Raw genomic sequence first — 21,975 nt, forward strand, 5'->3', positions numbered from 1 at the left:
CATTAGGGGCAGCTGGGAGGGGTGGGGCCCCCAGGGCTGAGATTTAAAGGGGAAGGGACACACACACAAACACACCCCCCCAGGGCATGTGATCCTGCTGTGTGTGCCCCAGGGGGGCTTATCTCCCCTACCCCAACCCCCTGCCCCAGATCCCTCTGTGTGTGTCCCCGGGGGGCTCATTCCCCTCTCCCCCAACCCCCTGCCCCCCATCCCTCTGTCTGTGCCCTGGTCTGCCATCCCCGCTCCCCTGTCTGTCTCTTCCCTGCAAGGGGGGGGGTTAGCCCCCCATCTCCCCTCCCCAAACTCCCCAGTTGCTGGCAGCCCCACCTCCGTGTTCCTGGCTGCTGCGTCGCTCCATTAATTTAATGAAACAATTTTCCTGTCTGCCCCCGCCCCCCGTCACCTGCTCTCCAGTCCCAATTAGCCACCCAGGGGTGAGCGCCGGGCGATTGATATCTGGCTTGCCCGCCTGGCGCTGCCCGCCAGCCCCCCCTTCCCGGCTTGGCTCCTCCGCCCCACACTGGCCTCTCTGGAAATAACCCAGCGTCGTCTGCATTCAGCCCCCACACGATCAGCCCCCCCAGGATCCGTCCTGGGGCTTCAGCTTCCCTCATGGGACCGACGCTGCAATGCACAGAGAACCCAAGAGTCTGGGCTCCCAGTCCCCCCTGCTCTAACCACTAGTCCCTGCTCCCCTTCCAGAGCCAGGGGGATAAACAGGTTTTGGGGGGACGAGGATTTTCCCAGAGCTGGGCCGCCCGAGCTGGGGTCCTTGTGATATGGGACCGGAGTGGGAGTCTCGTGGGGTCCCCATAGATCCCCAGGGCCCCGCTGGCCCCCTCAATGGGGTAGTGCGGCCCCCCAGAGTGGGAGGGGTTGCCTTGGGCCCTGGGTCCTACAGGATGGCCCCCCCTTCCCAGCTGGGAGACGCGGCCCAGCCCCGCTTTCCTCGCCAGCTCATTAGGGTGCCAGCTAACGAGCCTGGCGCTAATGAGCCCTGGAGAATGAGACACCCCCCGGAACCACCCACTCGCCATCGACAGCCGGCCAGGCCGGCAGTGAATCACGGGCGCAGGCCAGGGGCTTCGTTAGCGACGCCGTCTAACGAGGCCTTCGGGGGGGGAGGGGCAGGCAATTAGAAGCCGCAGGCCAAGGGGTCCGTCCGTCCATCCGTCCGTCCCATCAACTCTGAGCTCCCCCCCCCACCCGGGCGTCAGACTTGGGGGTCCCTGGAGCCCCCTGCCACCCCAGCTGGTTCATTAACGCCTCAGTCCGCACATGGTGTCAGGGACCCCCCCCGGGCTGGACAGCGGCGCCATCGATCCATGCCCCTGACACCCCCACCAGCCGCTCAAACCTGCGTCATGATGGGAGCAGGGGGGCGCTGGGGGCCTCGGCGGATGGGTATAAATCACCCCGGGGAGCTGGAGCTAGGGAGACGGGGATTGCTGGGCCGTGCTCCACTACGGGGATCACAGGTAATCTGCGGGGGGCACTGGGCTCAGCCTGGTGGGGGCACCATTGGGCTGAGGGAGAGGGGGTTGGGCTGGGGGGCTGGGCTCAGCCTGGGGGAGGGTTCCAGGCTGGGCTGGGGGAGAGGGGGTTGGGTGGGCTCAGCCTGGGGGAGCACCATTGGGCTGGGGGAGAGGGGGTTGGGCTGGGGGGGCTGGGCTCAACCTGGGGGGCACCATTGGGCTGGGGGAGAGGGGATTGGGCTGGGGGACTGGGCTCAGCCTGGGGGGCACCACTGGGCTGGGGGAGAGGGGATTGGGCTGGGGGACTGGCTCAGCCTGGGGGGCACCACTGGGCTGGGGGAGAGGGGATTGGGCTGGGGGGCTGGGCTCAGCCTGGGGGGTGCCGCTGGGCTGGGGGAGAGGGGGTTGGGCTGGGGGGCTGGGCTGGGGGGCTGAGCTCAGCCTGGGGGGGCACCATTGGGCTGGGGGAGGTGCTGGTACCAGCTGAGCCAGGAAAGGTGGGGCCTGTGAGCAGAGGAGGAGATCTTGGGCTCAGCCTGCTGGGGGGGCTGGGGGGGCAGGGTCTGTCTGTGTCCAGGGGGCTCTGACCCTGTTTCCGTCCCCCAGGGCCGGAGATGGACACCCCGCCTGGCGCTGGGAGAGGCCTGGTCCCCGTCACCTTCCTCCTGGGCTGCTCCTTGCTCCTGTGCTCAGGGGCGTGGCTCCCCCCGTCGTATCCCCCCAACAGGTACAGCCCCCCCACAGCCACCAGACCCCACCCCCAGGTGTCCTGGCTCGCAGCCCCCCCACAGCCACCAGACCCCACTCCCCTCCTGGAGCCGGGGAGAGAACCCAGGTGTCCTGGCTTGCAGCCCCCCCTGCTCTAACCAGCAGACCCCGCTCCCCTCACGGAGCTGGGGAGAGAACCCAAGAGTCCGGGGCTGTCTCTCTCTCTCTCTCTCTCTCTCTCTCTCTCTCTCTCCCTAGGCTGTGGATGCGGGATGCCCCACAGGACCCCGCTGGCCTTGGCGGACGCCCCCCGGCTTGGGACCTGCAGCTGCCGTCCATCACCCTGCAGGACTGGAGCCTGCAGACGCTGTCCGAAGAGGGGCGAAGCAGGAAGTCCCGCCCCTGGAGTGGGCCAAGCCAGGAAGTCCCGCCTGGGGAGCTGGCCCCGGCCCCAGCCTGGGGCAGGAAGAGGAGCACCGTGGTGGCGGACGACGCGGCTTTCCGGGAGCAGAGCAAGATGCTGACAGCCCTGGAGCGCCAGAAATGGCTCAACTCCTACATGCAGAAACTGCTGGTGGTGAACCCCGACTGAGGGGGGGCATCCGGGTGTCCCACCATCTGGGGGCCGCGCGCCCCCCAATAAAGGATCTTTGCTTTCTGTCTGCTGATTCAGAGCCCAAAGCCAGGAGCTGGTGTCTTCATTGGGGGAGGGTGGGGAGTGGATAGGATGGAGGGAAGGGGGGGTCTGTGGGGCTGGCTGACATATCTGGGGGTGGGGGATGGAGGGAGGGATGGGGAATGGATAGGATGCAGGGAGGTGGGTCTGTGGGGCTGGCTGACATATCTGGGGGTGGGGGATGGAGGGAGGGATGGGGAATGGATAGGATGGAGGGAGGTGGGTCTGTGGGGCTGGCTGACATATCTGGGGGTGGGGGATGGAGGGATGTGAGCGGTGGGGGCATGGAGGGCTGGGGCGGATGGATGGGATGGAGGAAGGGGGTGGGAGTGGGAGGAGGGGTCTGTGGGGCTGGCTGACATATTTGGGGCTGGGTCCAGCTGGAGGTTCCCGACCTGCCGCTGGGGTCGAGCCTGGCTCGAAGGCTGGGGGCACTGGGCTCAGAGGGTGCTGGATTTGGGGGCCCTGGGCTGGAGGCTGGGCAGGGGGGCACTTCATGGCAGACACTGGGCTGGGGGGCTGGGCTAGGTTTGGACTGGGGGGTGCTGGGCTGGGGGGGCTGGACCCTATCGGCAGCTGCCCAGCAAGTCCCGTGGCAGCGATGGGAACACTGGGTCGGGGTTTGTCTGTGAGGAGAAACTGACGTCCCCCCCGCCCCCCTGCAGACCATCCCCCCTCCTGCCGGTCAGCACAGGCAGACAGACAGACATAAAGCACAGACAGACAGACGCACACGCAGATGGACGTACAGACAGACAGATGGACGCACATGGAGACAGACAGAGGACACAGAGACAGACAGACACACACAGACAGGCAAACACACACAGACAGGCGGACAGACAGGCGGACGGACACAGACAGGCGGACGGACAGACGGACGGACACAGACAGGCGGACAGATGGACGCACACGGAGACAGACAGAGGACACAGAGACAGACAGACACACACAGACAGGCGAACACACACAGACAGGTGGACAGACAGGCGGACGGACACAGACAGGCGGACGGACAGACGGACGGACACAGACAGGCGGACAGATGGACGCACACGGAGACAGACAGAGGACACAGAGACAGACAGACACACACAGACAGGCGGACAGACAGACGGACGGACACAGACAAACACAGACAGATGGACGCACACGGAGACAGACAGAGGACACACAGACAGATGCACAGACAGACAGACGGACACAGACAGACACAGGCAGACGCACACGCAGTCAGACGCGCACGGAGACAGCCGGACGGACGCACCCACACAGCCAGACACGCTGAGCTCAGACCCCCCCAACCCTCCAGTCCCTCGGCAGCGGGTGTGTCTGTCTCATCCCCCCTCCAGCTGCCCCCCTGGGGAGCAGCCCCACTCCAGGCTGTTGGGGGAGGGTTACTGATCCCTCCCCCCCAAATCCCCCTGCGCAGTGAGACAGGCCCCCATGCCATGGCCCCCACTGGGCACAGAGATGCAGATGCCTGGTGGGGGGGGCCACAGAGATGGTGAGAGAGAGAGAGATCGGGGGGGGGTCGGGCTCCCCAGCCAGACACCAGCCTAATGAGCCACAGGCTAATTGTTTGTTTGCTGCTGCTTGTCGCAGGCTGGTCATTAGGTAAGGAGCAATTTCCAGCCCTGGGAGTGACCCCAGTATCAGAGCAAGTTACCCCGGGACTGGTTGGCTGAGGGAGGGGGCTGGGAATCGGGCAAGGGGCCTGTCCCTTCTGGGGGGGCTCCAGCTCCCATCTGGCCCAAGGGTGGGGCCCTTCTCTGCCCCCTGCTGACCCCGTGCTTTGCCTAATACTCAGATAATATTTGGGACAGGTGAGCTGGTACTTGGGGGAGGGGCTGGAAGGGGGCCCCAGAGACGGGGGTCTCCAGGGAAGTGAGGGGGCAGGGGCAGCAGTGGGTGCTGGGATGGGGGGGCTGTTACACCCCTCTGTTCCCATGACAACTGGGACCAGGTTGGTTGCCGGGCCGTTCCTAGGAGCCGTTTCCATGTGATTTACACCCCCGCTGAATTCCTCCCCCCCCCCAGTTTTGTGAACTTGCTACGCCAGTTTAGTGACTGTGACGAAGTGGGACTGTTCTTAATGTTTCCTCTGAATACTGTAGAGGTGCCTCAGTTTCCCCTAGGCATTTCTTAAGACTCTAGGTGGGGGGATAAGGGGGGGTGATTGTTGCAGAGCAAAGGGCCAGGGTCCATAAAGGGCGACACCCTGTTTCCTGGCAGCTGATGGCCTGGGCCCCCCCTGCCAGGTGAGAGCTAAAGGGTTGGAGAACAAAGGGATCCGGTGCCCTCCTGGCCCGGGAAAGGGACAAAGCCCAGAGGAGCGGGGGCTGGAGGGGGTGTCAGTTGGGGCTGGAGGGGGAGTCAATTGGGGACAAGGAGTGAAGTGAAGATCTGGTTGTCTGGCTCCCTGCCCCCCAAAACGGACCCAGCTGAGGGGTCCTGTTCTCTTCACCTACAAGCTCTGTGTTAGACCATGTTCCTGTCGTCTAATAAACCTTCTGTGTTACTGGCTGGCTGAGAGTCACGTCTGACTGTGGAGTTGGGGGGCAGGACCCTCTGCCCCCCCCAAGACCCCGCCTGGGTGGACTGGCTGTGGGACGCGCCCGGAGGGGCAGAGGATGCTGGATGCTCCGAGGTCAGGCCCAGGAAGGGGGCAGCCGGGTGAGCTGTGTGTCCTGCAGACCGGCTGCTCCTGGAGAGGAGACTCCCCGGAGTCCTGCCAGGCTGCGCAGGGAGCAGATCCAGAGCATCCCCCGGGGACGCTGTGACAGTGACGGTCTGGACATTTGAATTGAAACCGAAACCTCGGCACACACTGTGAAAGCCTTCGCAGTGCGTGATGAAATCCAGGACTGGCGCGGGACGAGCCGGGCCGCGCGGCGTTAGCCGGCTGTTGGGTTTAGGGCCACGCCCGTGCTCTCACCTCGGCGACGTTGGCCAGCCGGACCCCTTCAAATGATGATGTGTAAGCAGAGTCTGAGAAGCCCCCCTGACAGCTAGTGGCGGGCTGGGGGGAGAGGCTTCAGGACCAGTTGTATTTACATTCACCCCTCATCCACCCAGCAAGCGGAGCTGGGATAGGTTTTGGCTGGGGTGGGGTCACACGTGGCTTGAATGTGGCGGGGGGGGTCCTTATTGCCTGAGGAAAGGGCAGCAGACCTGAACTTTGGGGCCTGGCCCCTCTCCACTGTTTAAAGACAGAGCTGAGCAGGCTCCATGGAGAGTCTGGTAAGCGGCCACGGCCCCTGAAATCAGGTCGAAGGGCTCAGACTGGCGGGGGGGACAGTGTTTCTGTGGCAGAGACGGCCCAGCCGGCGCGAGCGGCGAGGTTCCCCCACCGAGAGCTCCGCTGAAATCGCGGTGGAACCGCAGGAGACCGACTCGCAGAGGTCACGGTGCCAGTGGACAGCAGAAGGTGACGGCCCAGGGCCGCTGGCCACAGAGCGGTGGAGTGTACGGTGGCACAACCAACAGGTGCCAGAGCAAACCGTGAGCAGCTGGAGGAACGAGCAAGGTGCCTTCTTGCCCCCCACCTGGGAGGTGTACTCACGGGAAAGCACCTCTGAACTCTGAGTCTCCACTGACCGAGGACAACACCGGTGAGTGGGGTGCGGTGCAGGGAAAAGTGAGGGGCCCGTTAAATGTACATTTGTTGGTTGGACTGTATCTTAATGACTTTGCTCCAGACTGCTAGATTTGTGACTGGGGATGGAAACTTACGGAAAAATGTTTCCTAGAAGGGCAAGATTTTTAAAAGACATTATTTGCCACGGTTGTTGTCTCACCTCGTTGCTATCTTGAGAGGTCGTCATATTGGGGAGTTTCTGTACTAAACATTTTTATTATTATAATTAATTTGTGCATAACAATGGTCACACTGGGTCAGACCAATGGTCCCTATAGCCCGGTATCCTGTCTCCCGACAGTGGCCACGGCCAGGTGCCCCAGAGGGAATGAACAGAACAGGGAACCATCAAGTGATCCATCCCCTATGGCCCAGTCCAAGCATCTGGCAACAGGCTAGGGACACTCAGGGCATGGTGTTGCATCCCTCCCCATCCTGGCTAATAGCCACTGATGGATCTATTCTCCAGGAATTTATCTGGTTCTTTTTTAATCCTGTTATAGTTTTGGTCTTCACAGCATCCCCTGGCAAAGAGTTCCACGGGTTGACTGTGTGTTGTGTGAAGAAATACTTCCTTGTGTTCTTTTAAAACCTGCTGCCTGTTCATTTCATGGACTGACTGCTAGTTCTTGTGTTGTGTGAAGGAGTAAATAACATTTCCTGATTCGCTTTCTTTTATAGACCTCAGTCGTATCCCCCCTGAGGCGTCTCTTTCCAAGCTGAAAATTCCCCGTATTTTAATCTCTCCTTGTGTTTCACACCCCTAATCATTTTAGTTGCCCGTCTCTGAACCTTTTCCAGTTCCAATAGATCTTTTTTGGGATGGGGTGACCAGATCTGCACACAGTATTCAAGGTGGGCACGTACCATGGATTTATAGAGAGGCAGTATGATATTTTCTGTCTTATTATCTCTCCCTTTCTTGATGATTCCCAACCTTCTGTTTGCTTTGTTGACGGCCGCTGCACATGGAGCGGATGTTTTCAGAGAACCATCCACAATGACTCCAAGGTCTCTTTCTTGAGTGTTAACAGCTAATTCAGACTCCATCATTTTGTCTGTGTAGTTGAGATTGTTTTCCAGCGTGCCTTACTTTGCATTTATCAACATTGAATTTCATCTGCCATTTTGTTACCCAGTCACCCAGTTTGTGAGATCCCTTTGTAACGCTTCACCGTCTGCTTTGGACTGAACTATCTTGAATAGTTTTGTATCATCTGCAAATTTTGCCACCTCACTGTTTACCCCTTTTCCAGATCATTTATGAAGATGTTGATCAGTAATGACCCCACTACCAACCCCTCCAGGACACCACTATTTATCTCTCTCCATTCTGAAAACTGACCATTTATTCCCACCCTTTGTTTCCCATCTTTTAATCAGTTACTGATCCATGAGAGGACTTCCCTCCTATACCAGGATGGCTTACTTTTCAAAAGTCCATTTAAATTAAATACATTTTTTAAAAAAATTATATTTTTTAGAAATCTAGGCGTGTTATGTGTTCTGGTGTAACTGGCATGATCCTGATGTTAAATTTGCATTATCCTAACAAAACATTGACTTTATTCAGATCTCTTTTATATGTTGCAGGTCAAAGTGAAAATGAAAAGACAAAAAATAATGCAACAATTTTTCCACTCAAAGGCCTCAAAAACCAACCAAGGTGAAGAACACACCAAGAACCAAGACTATATCAACATGTCCTCTGAAGGTTCCAGTGGTGTATCCACATCCGTCCAGCCCAAAGCACAAATACAGCTACCTACTGAAGAAACGGTGTCTCCAAAACCTAAAGGCGGTTCCCGATGTTTGTCGGTCAGAGTGTTCCCATTTATTGAAGTTACAAAAGATGGCTACTGGTGCACCTCTTGCAAAAAAGCTTACGAAGAAGGAAAGCTTCCCAATGCTATAACTGGTAAAAGTGGAGGAGCTTGGTTTGTCAAACTGATCAGCAAAGCCCGTGCTGACAAACTACATGAAAAGGCAGCAAAACACCAGGCTTCAGGAGTGCATCAACATGCAGAAAGCTTTATACGCCCACTTTCAAAGCCAATTTTAGAAGTACGTAATGAGGCTGTTAAGAATGCTGGAGACACAACACAGTTCATGCAAACAAACATGGCTGTGGCATCCTACTTTCTATTTAAGCAAAAGATACCACACACTACAAACTGGAGGCCAGTGTTAAGTGCATTGTCACTTGTTCACCCTGGAGTTGAACACTGGTTCCGAACAAGACCAGCAAATGCTCGGTGTCTTTCTGCAGGAAACTCAATTGACTGGCTAAACGTATGCGGTGCAACAGTGAAAGACTCAACAGCTGAAAAAATGAAGAACTCTCTCGCCACATTCAAAATATTTGCATACATGGCTGATGAATGCACCGATGCAAATGGGCGTCAAGTATTAAGTCATTGTATAGATTATCTTGATGTCAGGGGTAGGCCAGTAGATGCATTTCTAGATGTTCAAATTATAGAAGACACATCAGCTGCGTCTGTGACAACCCACATCTTAGAAGAGTTAAATGCTCATCAATTGGACCGCAGACAGATGGCTGCTTGTGCATTTGATGGAGCTGCAAACTTCTCTGGAAGACATGGTGGAGTACAAACTTTGCTCAGAGAAACGTGTAACCCTAATCTCTCCTATACACACTACAGAGGGCATCTACTCCAGCTAGCACTAGTACGAGCTGCAGAATCTTTAAAAGACATTTAAAAAGCTATACATTTAATGTCTTCATTATATTCTATTTTCAGCAGGAGTCCAAAAAGACTGAATGTCTTGGAAAATATAGAAGATACATTGGGACTGAAGTTCAAATTAGTCCAACCTGGGAAAACCCGCTGGCTTTCTCATGAGCGATCCTTGGCTGTTGTCTTAAAATTACTCCAGCCGTTATTACTGGCTTTGGAAAGTATCTACCAAGATGGGATGGATCTAAATAGTGAGGCTGGTGGATTACTTTTGCTACTACGTTCAGAGAAGATTATTGCCATTCTCTCTCTCGTAAGCCTACTGTTGAAACCACTTGGGTCATTAAACAATGCCATCCAGGCATCTGCTACAACAGTGGCAGATCTTTGTCCAGCAATAGAAGCTACATTTGGATCAATCACTGGAAAAGGACTAGAAGAAGCAAAGACTTCAGTCCAGAAGTTGACTAATGAAGGCATTTATATTGAATCCTTAAGTGAAGAGGACAAGAAGTGTTTGTTAAAAAAAAAAAAGTACACAGCCTCGATTCTTAAAAATCTACAACAGCGACTTCTAGATTCTATTCAAACTCTACGTAGCTTTTACAGATGCCTGTCCCATAAAACACCGACAGTCGGGTGGAGTGAGGCACGACCAGCAACGGGGCTGCCATGTGCTCAGGACAGAACAGAGAATTTGAACACAGGGTGGAATAGCATACGACGAATGAATGAAGATTTGACTTCAGCTTCTTCTTTATCATCACTAGTGGCTCGACCCGCTCTTTGTGCTACGTTTCCTGGGCTGAGAGAAGCAGGAATTCATCTCTTGCTCCTCCCAGTCACAACAGCTGCAGCTGAGCGTTCTTCTTCACCACTACGTAGACTTGTGTGTGCCGAAAGAAGTCGCCTTCTGCCTGATTGTGTGAATGAACTAACGAGCATATCGGCTGAAGACTGGAAGGACCGGGCACACGAGAAGCCACCAAAGATGAGGGCATTGCATTCAAGAAGTTCATGAACAGAGTTGTGCAAAATTCTAACAAGAAACCAAGAAGGATGCAGACGTCATGCTTCATAGAAGGCTTGAGTAGCCAACTTTAATTTGTGTTAAATCTAATGAAATGGTCATGAAACGTTTTTCAGCTTTTACTATGGTGCCATACAGCCCCCCTTCACCCTCACGGCCTCACCCCTCATCGGCCCTGTAAATTCAAACACTCCCCCTAATTTCAATTCCTGGAGAAACCACTGCATGGAGCCTAAGGTGGGGGTCAGAGCTTTGAGGGGTGTGCTGGGAATGGAGGGAGGGACTTGGGGAGTGGGGACCCCATGGGGCTCCTCCCTGCCCCCAAACTCTGTGCACCCCAGATCTCTCCATCAGAGCCCCCTGCTTCTGTGCTCCCCCTGCCCTGGGGGTCCCCCTTCTCCATGGGCTCCCTGCCCCCCTTCTCCATGGGCTCCCTGCCCCCATCCTGGGGATCCCTACCCAGCCCCCAATCTGTACCCTCATCCCCATGGGCTGTGGGCCTTTGGGGGGGCTCACCCCCATTGTCTCATTCCTAGATGGTGCACAGACATGCCGGGAGTTCCCTTGCTGTGACCCCCAAGACCCCCAGTCCCTCACTCCTGTCAGGCCGGGGGTCTTCCGATTCTGACCCATGGCGTGGGTACTCAGCCCAGCCCTACCGGTGACCCTCATACCAGACCTGCAGCCCCCTGCTACCCTAGCCCTGGGCTTCTCCTCAACCCTGCTGATGCCCCGGTTATGAAGTGGAAATTTCCCATAATAGTCTGCGTGCCTCAGTTTCCCCACGTGCTGCGTGGTTAGCTAGCGGTTGGGGAGAAAGAAGGTTATTCACCAGCAACCCAGAGCCCTGGGTGTGACTGAGCCTGGCTGCCCACGTCCAGCCCGGCCTGTTGGCACCCAGCAGCTAACACCCGTGGGTGCCCCTGGGCAGGGAGCCGGCTGGGTGCCACCAGCTGGAGGACAAAGGGCTGGGAGGTGCCAGGGGGGGTTGCTCCATGTGGGGTTGCTATGGGGAGCTGGGGGCACTGGCACTAAGGGGTTGGGGGCGGGTCTCTGGGCTCGGGCCTGGCCCAGCCGGCCTTGGCTGTAATTTCTGTTCCTGGCGCTAACCCAGGACTCTCCGCGCTATGCCCAGCCCCCCAACAACCCCCTGTGCTCCCCCTGCTCGCTGAGTCATTCCCAAGCCCGGAGCTGGGGGGCCTGGCTCCCTCTGGGGGGGGTCTGTCTGCCCCCGGGGCCCATCCCGGGGCACTCACTGCGGGGGGCTCCTGGCCTGACCCGGGGGGGGAGGTGCAGGCTTTGAGGGTGAGTCCCAGGGGGCAGGAATCTAAGGAGCCCACCCCAGTGAGAGTGACCCCGAGGGGGCGGCTGCGCTGCTGACCCACAGATCCCTGCTGTATCACTCCTAAGCTTCTGCCAGGCCGGGGAGGAAACCCAGGAGTCCTGGCTTGCAGTTCCCATGCTCTTACAACTAGACCCCACTCCCCTCCCAGAGCCGGGGAGAGAACCCAGGCGTCCTGGCTCTCAGCCCTCCTGCTGCAACCACTAGACCCTGCTCCCCTCCCAGAGCCGGGGAGAGAACCCAGGAGTCCTGGCTCCCAGCCCAAGCACCACACAGGAATATCGAGCAGTGAAATATTTATTGGCTGGTTGCTTAGGGTGGCCCCACTTTCCCCTGAGCTCGTCCCCCACACCCCATCCCTGAGGTTAGGGGCTGAGGCTGGGGAGGGTCTGTTCCCCCAGGATCCCCACAGGACTTGGGGGTCCCTGGCCCCGTCTGTGCCCTCCACCACTGGCAGTCTACAGCCACCGTTCTCGGGGAGCGTCAGGTTAACATCCAGCTCCGGGATATGTCGCAGGCTGGTGCTGGCTGCAGCTGTGTCAACTGCCCCGTACTGCAGAGGGGGAGTCTCCCGGGGGTCCGCAGGCACATGGGGGTGAGTCCACAGCCCATCACTGTCCCCCATGCAGCATGATGACTAGGGCATTCCGGATGCCACGGGAGGGGAAACTGAGGCAATGAGTGACAGAGAAGAGATGTACCCCCAAAGGCACATGGGGAAGTAGTTGCAGAGCCAGGGAGAGAACCCAGGAGTCCAGGCTCCCAGCCTCACTGCTGCTCTAATCACTAGCCCCCACTCCCCTGCCAGTATCACACTCAGGGCAGGATGTGGAATGGGGTACCAGGGGCAACTCCCCTTGCTTGGCCGGGAGGAGTCACTCTAGGGGGCTGGTAGCGGCAGAATGGGAACAGAAGGGGAGAAGGGTGGGCGGGTCTGCACAGGAGGCCACAAGGTGTGGGGAGGATCCCCAGGTGGGAGAAGGCTGAGCATGTCCACACCAGGGCAGGGGGCCTGGGTGAGGGCCGTGGGTGCTGCTCTTGGGTGTGCACCCGTCACCTTGTGTGTGTGCGGGCTCCTGGTACAGGAAGCTCGGTGGGGGGCCGGGGAGCTAGGGCTGGCTGGCGGCATCGGGGAGGGGCAGACGATCCAGGGCCCCCAGCTCTGCAGGGGGGAATGAGACAGAAACTGAGAAAGGAGAGAAAGACCCCTTGGTTAGCCCCGCTCCCCTCCACCCAGGGCTGGTGTGAGAACCCAGGAGTCCTGGATCCCAGCCCCCACCTCTAACCAGTAGACCCCACTCCCCTCCCAGAGCTGGAGAGAGAACCCAGAAGTCCTGGCTCCTACCTCCCCCCCAACTCTAACCACTAGACCCCACTCCCTTCCCAGAGCCAGGGAACGAACCCAGGAGTCCTGATTCCCAGCCCCCCTGACTCTAACAAGTAGATCCCACTACCCTCCCAGAGCCAGGGCGTGAACACAGGAGTCCTGGCCCCCCACCCCCCAAAGTCTGGCCCTGGCACTCACCTGGAAGACACAGGGAGGAGAGGAAATCCAGCAAGGTCTGGAAGCTGCGCTCGGCAGCGGGGCGCAAGGGGGCACCTGGAGGAGAGAGGGGCTGGTGATTGGGGTGCAAAGAGGGGCTCTGAGAGGGGGAGGGGGGCGTGGGCCGGGGACTTACCCTCGAACTCCACTTCCAGCTGCACGGGCCCCTCAGTGGCCTCCCGCTTCCCGGATAAGACCCCCTTATCCATCAGTGGGCGGTGGGCGTCTGCAGAGAGAGAGGGTGAGAGGGAGGGACTGCGGGCCCGGACACCTGGGTTCTAGCCCAGCTCGGGGGGTCTAGTGGTTAGAGCAGGGGGAGCTGGGAGCCAGACTCTTGGGTTCTCTCTCCCGCTCTGGGAGGGGAGCGGAGTCTAGTGGTTAGAGTAGGGGGGGATTTCAGAGCCAGGATACCACAGTTCTATCCCAGCTCTGGGAGGGGAGTGGGGTCTAGTGGTTAGATCTGAGGGCTGGGAGCCAAGACGCCTGGGTTCTCTCTGGGGGGCGGCACAGCGGGGTGGTGGGAGCCAGGACGCCTCGGATCTCTCTGGGGGGGCATGGCCTGGTAGGGGGGAGCCAGGACGCCTGGGTTCTCTCAGGGGGGGCATGGTGGGGTGGTGGGAGCCTGGCCGCCTGGGTTCTCTCGGGGTAGGGGGGGAGCCTGGCTGCCTGGGTTCTCTCGGGGGGGGGCGCGGCGGGGTACTCACAGCGGCCCAGCAGGTAGCCTGCACTGTTCAGGGTCCAGCCACGTTTGTCTTTGAGCTGCAGAAAAAATCCCCATTAACTGAGTATCTTTGTCCCCCCCGCCCGAGTCTGAGCTCCCCGCACCTGTCTGAGCTCCCCCCGCCTGCGGACTGGGACAGCCCAGGACCCCACCAGAGGCCTGATGGGGACTGTACCATTCAGGGGGCCTCAGGGGCCCAGGTTTCTGCCGCCTCGGGGCAACAGGTGGGGATGGAAGAGACAGGCCGGGAGGGGGTTCTGGGGGGGCCTAGGGGGGCCTCTCACCATCAGAGGGATCCCAGCGCATTCGCCCAGCAGCGCCCACAGGGCCAAAGAGATGCAGAGCACAGCAGGGGTCCCCATCTGTGAAACAGGGAGAGAAAACCCAGGAGTCCGGGCTCCCACTAGACCCCTCTATCCACTAGACCCCTCCTCCTCTCCCCTCCCCCAGCTGGGATACAACCCAGGCGTCCGGGCTGCCTCTATCTCCGCCCTCCAAACTCGCTGTTCATCACACACATACCTGGCTTTACCCGCAGCCCAATGCACCAGAGGGTATTTCTGTTCCCCCCGATGAAAAAATCCCTCCCACCCCATTGGCCTAGTCTTGGACCCCCCCACCCCAGCTCTGCCTGCGCCTCTCACTCCCCATCCACAGCCCCCTGCTAGCCCAGCCCTGGGCGCCCCCTTCCCCAGCCCTGCCCGCACCCCTCACTCCCAACCCACAGCCCCCTGCTAGCCCAGCCCTGGGTTCCCCCAGCCCTGCCAGTGCCCCTCACTCCTGACCTGCATCCCCCTGCTAGCCCAGCCCTGGGGTCCCCCCCGGAGCCCCTCATTCCCGACCCACAGCCCCCTGCTAGCCCAGCCCTGCCCCCCGCAGCCCTGCCGGTGCCCCTCACTCCCGACCCGCAGCCCCCTGCTAGCACAGCCCTGGGCTCCCCCCCAGAGCCCCTAAAACTCCCGACCCGCAGCCCTGTCAGCGGCAGGGCTGATTCTGGGAGGCTGCCGGAATCTCACCTCAAATTCTGCCCCGCTCTGGTCGCAGCTGGGGAATCAGGCACCGGATTTATATAGGGCAGGGGCTGGGGGAGTGGGGCAGATGGGTGCGTCATGCCTGGGGGGTGTAGCTAATTGCCCCCCACGGATTTGGGGGGGTCTGTTTCATTTATTTTGCCTCTAATTTCTCTTTTCCACTTAGTCAGAAAATATGCCTGAAAATTGGTGTTATTAGCTCTAATTGACTCCTGCACACAGGCTGGGGGAGGTGGGGACCAAGAGTTGGGAACTGGGGAAATTCTAGGGGAAGGGGGAGCTCAAGGGGAAATCAGCGGTGGCAGCCGGAGACCCGGGTTCTATTCCAGGCACTACCTGCATTTATTGATTTTATCTGCAGGGCTGGGCACATCTCGCCATGCCTCAGTTTCCCCACTACTGAAATGAGCTTAATAAGCCTGGTCCTGACCTGGGTCCCGGGTCCCAGCCCCATCCCACTTTAAACACTAGACCCCACTGCCCTCCCAAAACGAGGGAGAGAACCCAGCCCCCCCACTCTAACCACTAGATCCCACTCCCCTCCCCTCCCTGGAGATAGAACCCACAGCCCCTGGGCTGGAGTCTAGGCTCCCAGCCCCCCCCCAGGGCGTTGGCGGATGGTCCTTTATTCTCATTAGGGAGGTTGGATAAGAGCCTCAGGCCTTGTCCCTGTCAGCACGATTAGAGCATCCGTGTGAATCCTGGCCAAGGGTGGGGGCACCTCCTGAGTGCGTCACCGGGCTCACGAGTGACTTCAGGGGCACAGAGACACATGGGGGGGGCTAGCAGGGGGCTGCGGGTTGGGAGTGAGGGGCACCGGCAGGGCTGGGAGGGGGCCAGGGCCGGGCTGGCAGGGGGCTGCGGGTTGGGAGTGAGGGGCACCGGCAGGACTGTGGGGGGCAGGGCTGGCAGGGGGCTGGGGGTCAGGAGTGGGGGTACTGGCAGGGCTGGGGGGGCAGGGATGTCAGGGGCTGGGGGTCGGGAGTGGGGGCAGTGGCAGGGGCTGGGGGTCGGGAGTGGGGGGCAGTGGCAGGGCTGGGGGGGCAGGACTGGCAGGGGGTCGGGAGTGGGGGCACTGGCAGGGCTGGAGGGGGCTGGGGGCTGGGGGTCGGGAGTGAGGGCACCGGCAGGGCTGGGGGGGCTGGGGGCTGTGGGTCGGGAGTGGGGGCACTGGCAGGGCTGGGGGGGGCTAGGGGCTGTGGGTCGGGAGTGAGGGGCACTGGCAGGGCTGGGGGGGGGCAGGGGCTGCGGGTCGGGAGTGAGGGGCACCGGCAGGGCTGGGGGGGCTGCGGGTCGCGAGTGGGGGCACCGGCAGGGATGAGGGGGGGCTGGGGGCTGCGGGTCGGGAGTGTGGGGCACCAGCAGGGCTGGGGGGGGCAGGGGCTGCGGGTCGGGAGTGTGGGGCACCGGCAGTGCTGGGGGGGGCTGGGGGTCAGGAGTGTGGGGCACCAGCAGGGCTGGGGGGGCAGGGGCTGTGGGTCGGGAGTGAGGGGCATCGGCAGGGCTGGCAGGGGGCTGGGGGTCGGGAGTGAGGGGCAGTGGCAGGGCTGGGGGGGGCAGGGCTGGTAGGGGGCTGGGGGTCGGGAGTGGGGGCACTGGCAGGGCTGGGGGGGCAGGGCTGGCAGGGGGCTGGGGGTCGGGAGTGGGGGCACTGGCAGGGCTCGGGGGCAGGGCTGGCAGGGGCTGGGGGTCGGGAGTGGGGGCACTGGCAGGGCTCGGGGGCAGGGCTGGCAGGGACTGGGGGTCGGGAGTGGGGGGGCACTGGCAGGGCTGGGGGGGGCAGGGCTGGCAGGGGGCTGGGGGTCGGGAGTGGGGGCACTGGCAGGGGCTGGGGGTCGGGAGTGGGGACAGTGGCAGGGCTGGGGGGGCAGGGCTGGCAGGGGCTGGGGGTCGGGAGTGGGGACAGTGGCAGGGGGGGGGGCAGGGCTGGCAGGGAGCTGGGGGTCGGGAGTGAGGGGCAGTGGCAGGGCTGGGGGGGCAGGGCTGGCAGGGGGCTGGGGGTCAGGAGTGGGGGCACTGGCAGGGCTGGGGGGGCAGGGCTGGCAGGGGTTGGGGGTCGGGAGTGAGGGGCAGTGGCAGGGCTGGGGGGGCAGGGCTGGCAGGGGCTGGGGGTCGGGAGTGGGGGCACTGGCAGGGCTGGGGGGGAAGGGCTGGCAGGGGCTGGGGGTCGGGAGTGGGGGGCAGTGGCAGGGCTGGGGGGGCAGGGCTGGCAGGGGCTGGGGGTCGGGAGTGGGGGGCAGTGGCAGGGCTGGGGGGGCAGGGCTGGCTGGGGCTGGGGGTCGGGAGTGGGGGCACTGGCAGGGCTGGGGGGGGCAGGGCTGGCAGGGGCTGGGGGTCGGGAGTGGGGGGCAGTGGCAGGGCTGGGGGGGCAGGGCTGGCAGGGGCTGAGGGTCCTGAGTGGGGGGCAGTGGCAGGGCTGGGGGGGCAGGGCTGGCAGGGGCTGGGGGTCGGGAGTGGGGGCACTGGCAGGGCTGGGGGGGCAGGGCTGGCAGGGGCTGGGGGTCGGGAGTGGGGGGCAGGGGGCAGGGCTGGGGGGGCAGGGCTGGCAGGGGCTGGGGGTCGGGAGTGGGGGGCAGTGGCAGGGCTGGGGGGGCAGGGCTGGCAGGGGCTGGGGGTCGGGAGTGGGGGCACTGGCAGGGCTGGGGGGGCAGGGCTGGCAGGGGCTGGGGGTCGGGAGTGGGGGGCAGTGGCAGGGCTGGGGGGGCAGGGCTGGCAGGGGCTGGGGGTCGGGAGTGGGGGCACTGGCAGGGCTGGGGGGGCAGGGCTGGCAGGGGCTGGGGGTCGGGAGTGGGGGGCACTGGCAGGGCTGGGGGGGCAGGGCTGGCAGGGGCTGGGGGTCGGGAGTGGGGGGCAGTGGCAGGGCTGGGGGGGCAGGGCTGGCAGGGGCTGGGGGTCGGGAGTGGGGGGCAGTGGCAGGGCTGGGGGGGCAGGGCTGGCAGGGGCTGGGGGTCGGGAGTGGGGGGCAGTGGCAGGGCTGGGGGGGCAGGGCTGGCAGGGGCTGGGGGTCGGGAGTGGGGGCACTGGCAGGGCTGGGGGGGCAGGGCTGGCAGGGGCTGGGGGTCGGGAGTGGGGGGCAGTGGCAGGGCTGGGGGGGCAGGGCTGGCAGGGGCTGGGGGTCGGGAGTGGGGGCACTGGCAGGGCTGGGGGGGCAGGGCTGGCAGGGGCTGGGGGTCGGGAGTGGGGGGCAGTGGCAGGGCTGGGGGGGCAGGGCTGGCAGGGGCTGGGGGTCGGGAGTGGGGGCACTGGCAGGGCTGGGGGGGCAGGGCTGGCAGGGGGTCGGGAGTGGGGGGCAGTGGCAGGGCTGTGGGGGCAGGGCTGGCAGGGGCTGGGGTCGGGAGTGGGGGCACTGGCAGGGCTGGGGGGGCAGGGCTGGCAGGGGCTGGGGGTCGGGAGTGGGGGGCAGTGGCAGGGCTGGGGGGGGCAGGGCTGGCAGGGGCTGGGGGTCGGGAGTGGGGGCACTGGCAGGGGCTGGGGGTCGGGAGTGGGGGCACTGGCAGGGCTGGCAGGGGCTGGGGGTCGGGAGTGGGGGGCACTGGCAGGGCTGGGGGGCAGGGCTGGCAGGGGCTGGGGGTCGGGAGTGGGGGGCAGTGGCAGGGCTGGGGGGGCAGGGCTGGCAGGGGCTGGGGGTCGGGAGTGGGGGCACTGGCAGGGCTGGGGGGGCAGGGCTGGCAGGGGCTGGGGGTCGGGAGTGGGGGGCAGTGGCAGGGCTGTGGGGGCAGGGCTGGCAGGGGCTGGGGTCGGGAGTGGGGGCACTGGCAGGGCTGGGGGGCAGGGCTGGCAGGGGCTGGGGGTCGGGAGTGGGGGGCAGTGGCAGGGCTGGGGGGGCAGGGCTGGCAGGGGCTGGGGGTCGGGAGTGGGGGCACTGGCAGGGGCTGGGGGTCGGGAGTGGGGGCACTGGCAGGGCTGGCAGGGGCTGGGGGTCGGGAGTGGGGGGCACTGGCAGGGCTGGGGGGCAGGGCTGGCAGGGGCTGGGGGTCGGGAGTGGGGGCACTGGCAGGGCTGGGGGGGCAGGGCTGGCAGGGGCTGGGGGTCGGGAGTGGGGGCACTGGCAGGGCTGGGGGGGCAGGGCTGGCAGGGGCTGGGGTCGGGAGTGGGGGCACTGGCAGGGCTGGGGGGGCAGGGCTGGCAGGGGCTGGGGGTCGGGAGTGGGGGCACTGGCAGGGCTGGCAGGGGCTGGGGGTCGGGAGTGGGGGGGCAGTGGCAGGGCTGGGGGGGCAGGGCTGGCAGGGGCTGGGGGTCGGGAGTGGGGGCACTGGCAGGGCTGGGGGGGCAGGGCTGGCAGGGGCTGGGGGTCGGGAGTGGGGGCACTGGCAGGGCTGGGGGGGCAGGGCTGGCAGGGGCTGGGGGTCGGGAATGGGGGCACTGGCAGGGCTGGGGGGGCAGGGCTGGCAGGGGCTGGGGGTCGGGAGTGGGGACAGTGGCAGGGCTGGGGGGGCAGGGCTGGCAGGGGGCTGGGGGTCGGGAGTGAGGGGCAGTGGCAGGGCTGGGGGGGCAGGGCTGGCAGGGGGCTGGGGGTCAGGAGTGGGGGCACTGGCAGGGCTGGGGGGCGGGCTGGCAGGGGTTGGGGGTCGGGAGTGAGGGGCAGTGGCAGGGCTGGGGGGGCAGGGCTGGCAGGGGCTGGGGGTCGGGAGTGGGGGCACTGGCAGGGCTGGGGGTCGGGAGTGGGGGGCAGTGGCAGGGCTGGGGGGGCAGGGCTGGCAGGGGCTGGGGGTCGGGAGTGGGGGGCAGTGGCAGGGCTTGGGGGGCAGGGCTGTGGGGCTGGGGGTCGGGAGTGGGGGCACTGGCAGGGCTGGGGGGGCAGGGCTGGCAGGGGCTGGGGGTCGGGAGTGGGGGGCAGTGGCAGGGCTGGGGGGGCAGGGCTGGCAGGGGCTGAGGGTCCTGAGTGGGGGGCAGTGGCAGGGCTGGGGGGGCAGGGCTGGCAGGGGCTGGGGGTCGGGAGTGGGGGCACTGGCAGGGCTGGGGGGGCAGGGCTGGCAGGGGCTGGGGGTCGGGAGTGGGGGGCAGTGGCAGGGCTGGGGGGGCAGGGCTGGCAGGGGCTGGGGGTCGGGAGTGGGGGCACTGGCAGGGCTGGGGGGCAGGGCTGGCAGGGGCTGGGGGTCGGGAGTGGGGGGCAGTGGCAGGGCTGGGGGGGCAGGGCTGGCAGGGGCTGGGGGTCGGGAGTGGGGGCACTGGCAGGGCTGGGGGGGGCAGGGCTGGCAGGGGCTGGGGGTCGGGAGTGGGGGGCACTGGCAGGGCTGGGGGGGCAGGGCTGGCAGGGGCTGGGGGTCGGGAGTGGGGGCACTGGCAGGGCTGGGGGGGCAGGGCTGGCAGGGGCTGGGGGTCGGGAGTGGGGGGCAGTGGCAGGGCTGGGGGGGCAGGGCTGGCAGGGGCTGGGGGTCGGGAGTGGGGGGCAGTGGCAGGGCTGGGGGGGCAGGGCTGGCAGGGGCTGGGGGTCGGGAGTGGGGGCACTGGCAGGGCTGGGGGGGCAGGGCTGGCAGGGGCTGGGGGTCGGGAGTGGGGGGCAGTGGCAGGGCTGGGGGGGCAGGGCTGGCAGGGGCGGGGGGTCGGGAGTGGGGGCACTGGCAGGGCTGGGGGGGCAGGGCTGGCAGGGGCTGGGGGTCGGGAGTGGGGGGCAGTGGCAGGGCTGGGGGGGCAGGGCTGGCAGGGGCTGGGGGTCGGGAGTGGGGGCACTGGCAGGGCTGGGGGGGGCAGGGCTGGCAGGGGCTGGGGGTCGGGAGTGGGGGGCAGTGGCAGGGCTGTGGTGGCAGGGCTGGCAGGGGCTGGGGTCGGGAGTGGGGGCACTGGCAGGGCTGGGGGGGCAGGGCTGGCAGGGGCTGGGGGTCGGGAGTGGGGGGCAGTGGCAGGGCTGGGGGGGCAGGGCTGGCAGGGGCTGGGGGTCGGGAGTGGGGGCACTGGCAGGGGCTGGGGGTCGGGAGTGGGGGCACTGGCAGGGCTGGCAGGGGCTGGGGTTCGGGAGTGGGGGCACTGGCAGGGCTGGGGGGCAGGGCTGGCAGGGGCTGGGGGTCGGGAGTGGGGCACTGGCAGGGCTGGGGGGGCAGGGCTGGCAGGGGCTGGGGGTCGGGAGTGGGTGGCACTGGCAGGGCTGGGGGGGCAGGGCTGGCAGGGGCTGGGGTCGGGAGTGGGGGCACTGGCAGGGCTGGGGGGGCAGGGCTGGCAGGGGCTGGGGGTCGGGAGTGGGGGCACTGGCAGGGCTGGCAGGGGCTGGGGGTCAGGAGTGGGGGGCAGTTGGCAGGGGCTGGGGGCAGGCTGGCAGGGGCTGGGGGTCGGGAGTGGGGCACTGGCAGGGCTGGGGGGCAGGCTGGCAGGGGCTGGGGGTCGGGAGTGTGGGGCACTGGCAGGGCTGGGGGGCAGGGCTGGCAGGGCTGGGGGTCGGGAGGGGGCAGTGGCAGGCTGGGGGGCAGGGCTGGCAGGGGCTGGGGGTCGGTAGTGGGGGCACTGGCAGGGCTGGGGGGGCAGGGCTGGCAGGGGTTGGGGTCGGGGTGGGGGGCAGTGGCAGGGCTGGGGGGGCAGGGCTGGCAGGGCTGGGGTCGGGAGTGGGGCTGGCAGGGCTGCAGGGGCTGGGGGTCGGGAGTGGGGGGCACTGGCAGGGCTGGGGGCAGGCTGGCAGGGGCTGGGGTCGGAGTGGGGGGCAATGGCAGGCTGGTGGGGCAGGGCTGGCAGGGGCTGGGGGTCAGGAGTGGGGGGCACTGGCAGGGCTGGGGGGGGGGCAGGGCTGGCAGGGGCTGGGGGTCGGGAGTGGGGGGCAGTGGCAGGGCTGGGGGGGCAGGGCTGGCAGGGGCTGGGGGTCGGGAGTGGGGGGCACTGGCAGGGCTGGGGGGGCAGGGCTGGCAGGGGCTGGGGGTCGGGAGTGGGGGCACTGGCAGGGCTGGGGGGCAGGGCTGGCAGGGGCTGGGGGTCGGGAGTGGGGGCACTGGCAGGGCTGGGGGGGCAGGGCTGGCAGGGGCTGGGGGTCGGGAGTGGGGGCACTGGCAGGGCTGGCAGGGGCTGGGGGTCGGGAGTGGGGGGCAGTGGCAGGGCTGGGGGGGCAGGGCTGGCAGGGGCTGGGGGTCGGGAGTGGGGGGCACTGGCAGGGCTGGGGGGCCGGGCTGCAGGGCGGGGGGTCGGGTG

At 64.8% G+C, this 21,975-nt stretch overlaps 2 protein-coding genes across 2 annotated transcripts; both read right to left on the reverse strand.

Moving 5' to 3' along the window:
- Positions 1-12,682: 12,682 nt before the first annotated feature.
- LOC119847082 (galanin peptides-like) lies at positions 12,683-14,199 on the reverse strand. The gene is made up of 5 exons (XM_043501688.1): positions 14,122-14,199; positions 13,821-13,875; positions 13,253-13,342; positions 13,072-13,173; positions 12,683-12,735 (listed from the first exon to the last, which is right to left on the reverse strand). Exons 1-5 carry the CDS (start codon positions 14,197-14,199, stop codon positions 12,683-12,685), a joined length of 378 nt encoding a protein of 125 aa, XP_043357623.1.
- Positions 14,200-19,857: 5,658 nt separating this feature from the next.
- Positions 19,858-20,679, reverse strand: LOC119847083 (vegetative cell wall protein gp1-like; the record flags this gene model as incomplete). The annotated part of the gene is made up of 1 exon (XM_038381473.1): positions 19,858-20,679. A coding segment is annotated over one exon (822 nt), but the record flags the coding sequence as incomplete, so codon positions are not given.
- Positions 20,680-21,975: the final 1,296 nt, after the last annotated feature.

This window comes from Dermochelys coriacea, chromosome 23 (genome assembly GCF_009764565.3).
Source record: "Dermochelys coriacea isolate rDerCor1 chromosome 23, rDerCor1.pri.v4, whole genome shotgun sequence".
In the NCBI taxonomy this organism is placed as follows: Eukaryota; Metazoa; Chordata; order Testudines; family Dermochelyidae; genus Dermochelys; species Dermochelys coriacea.

What these genes read in the sequence shown, in the direction of transcription:
- LOC119847082 (XM_043501688.1), bottom strand. Translation starts at nt 14,199, where the DNA reads ATGGGGACCCCTGCTGTGCTCTGCATCTCTTTGGCCCTGTGGGCGCTG. An exon ending in GCTGGAAGTGGAGTTCGAGG is followed by an intron (nt 13,174 to 13,252) that starts GTAAGTCCCCGG and finishes TCTCTCCTCCAG; the next exon opens with GTGCCCCCTTGCGCCCCGCT. An exon ending in CCAGGGCCAGACTTTGGGGG is followed by an intron (nt 12,736 to 13,071) that starts GTGGGGGGCCAG and finishes TCCCCCCTGCAG; the next exon opens with AGCTGGGGGCCCTGGATCGT.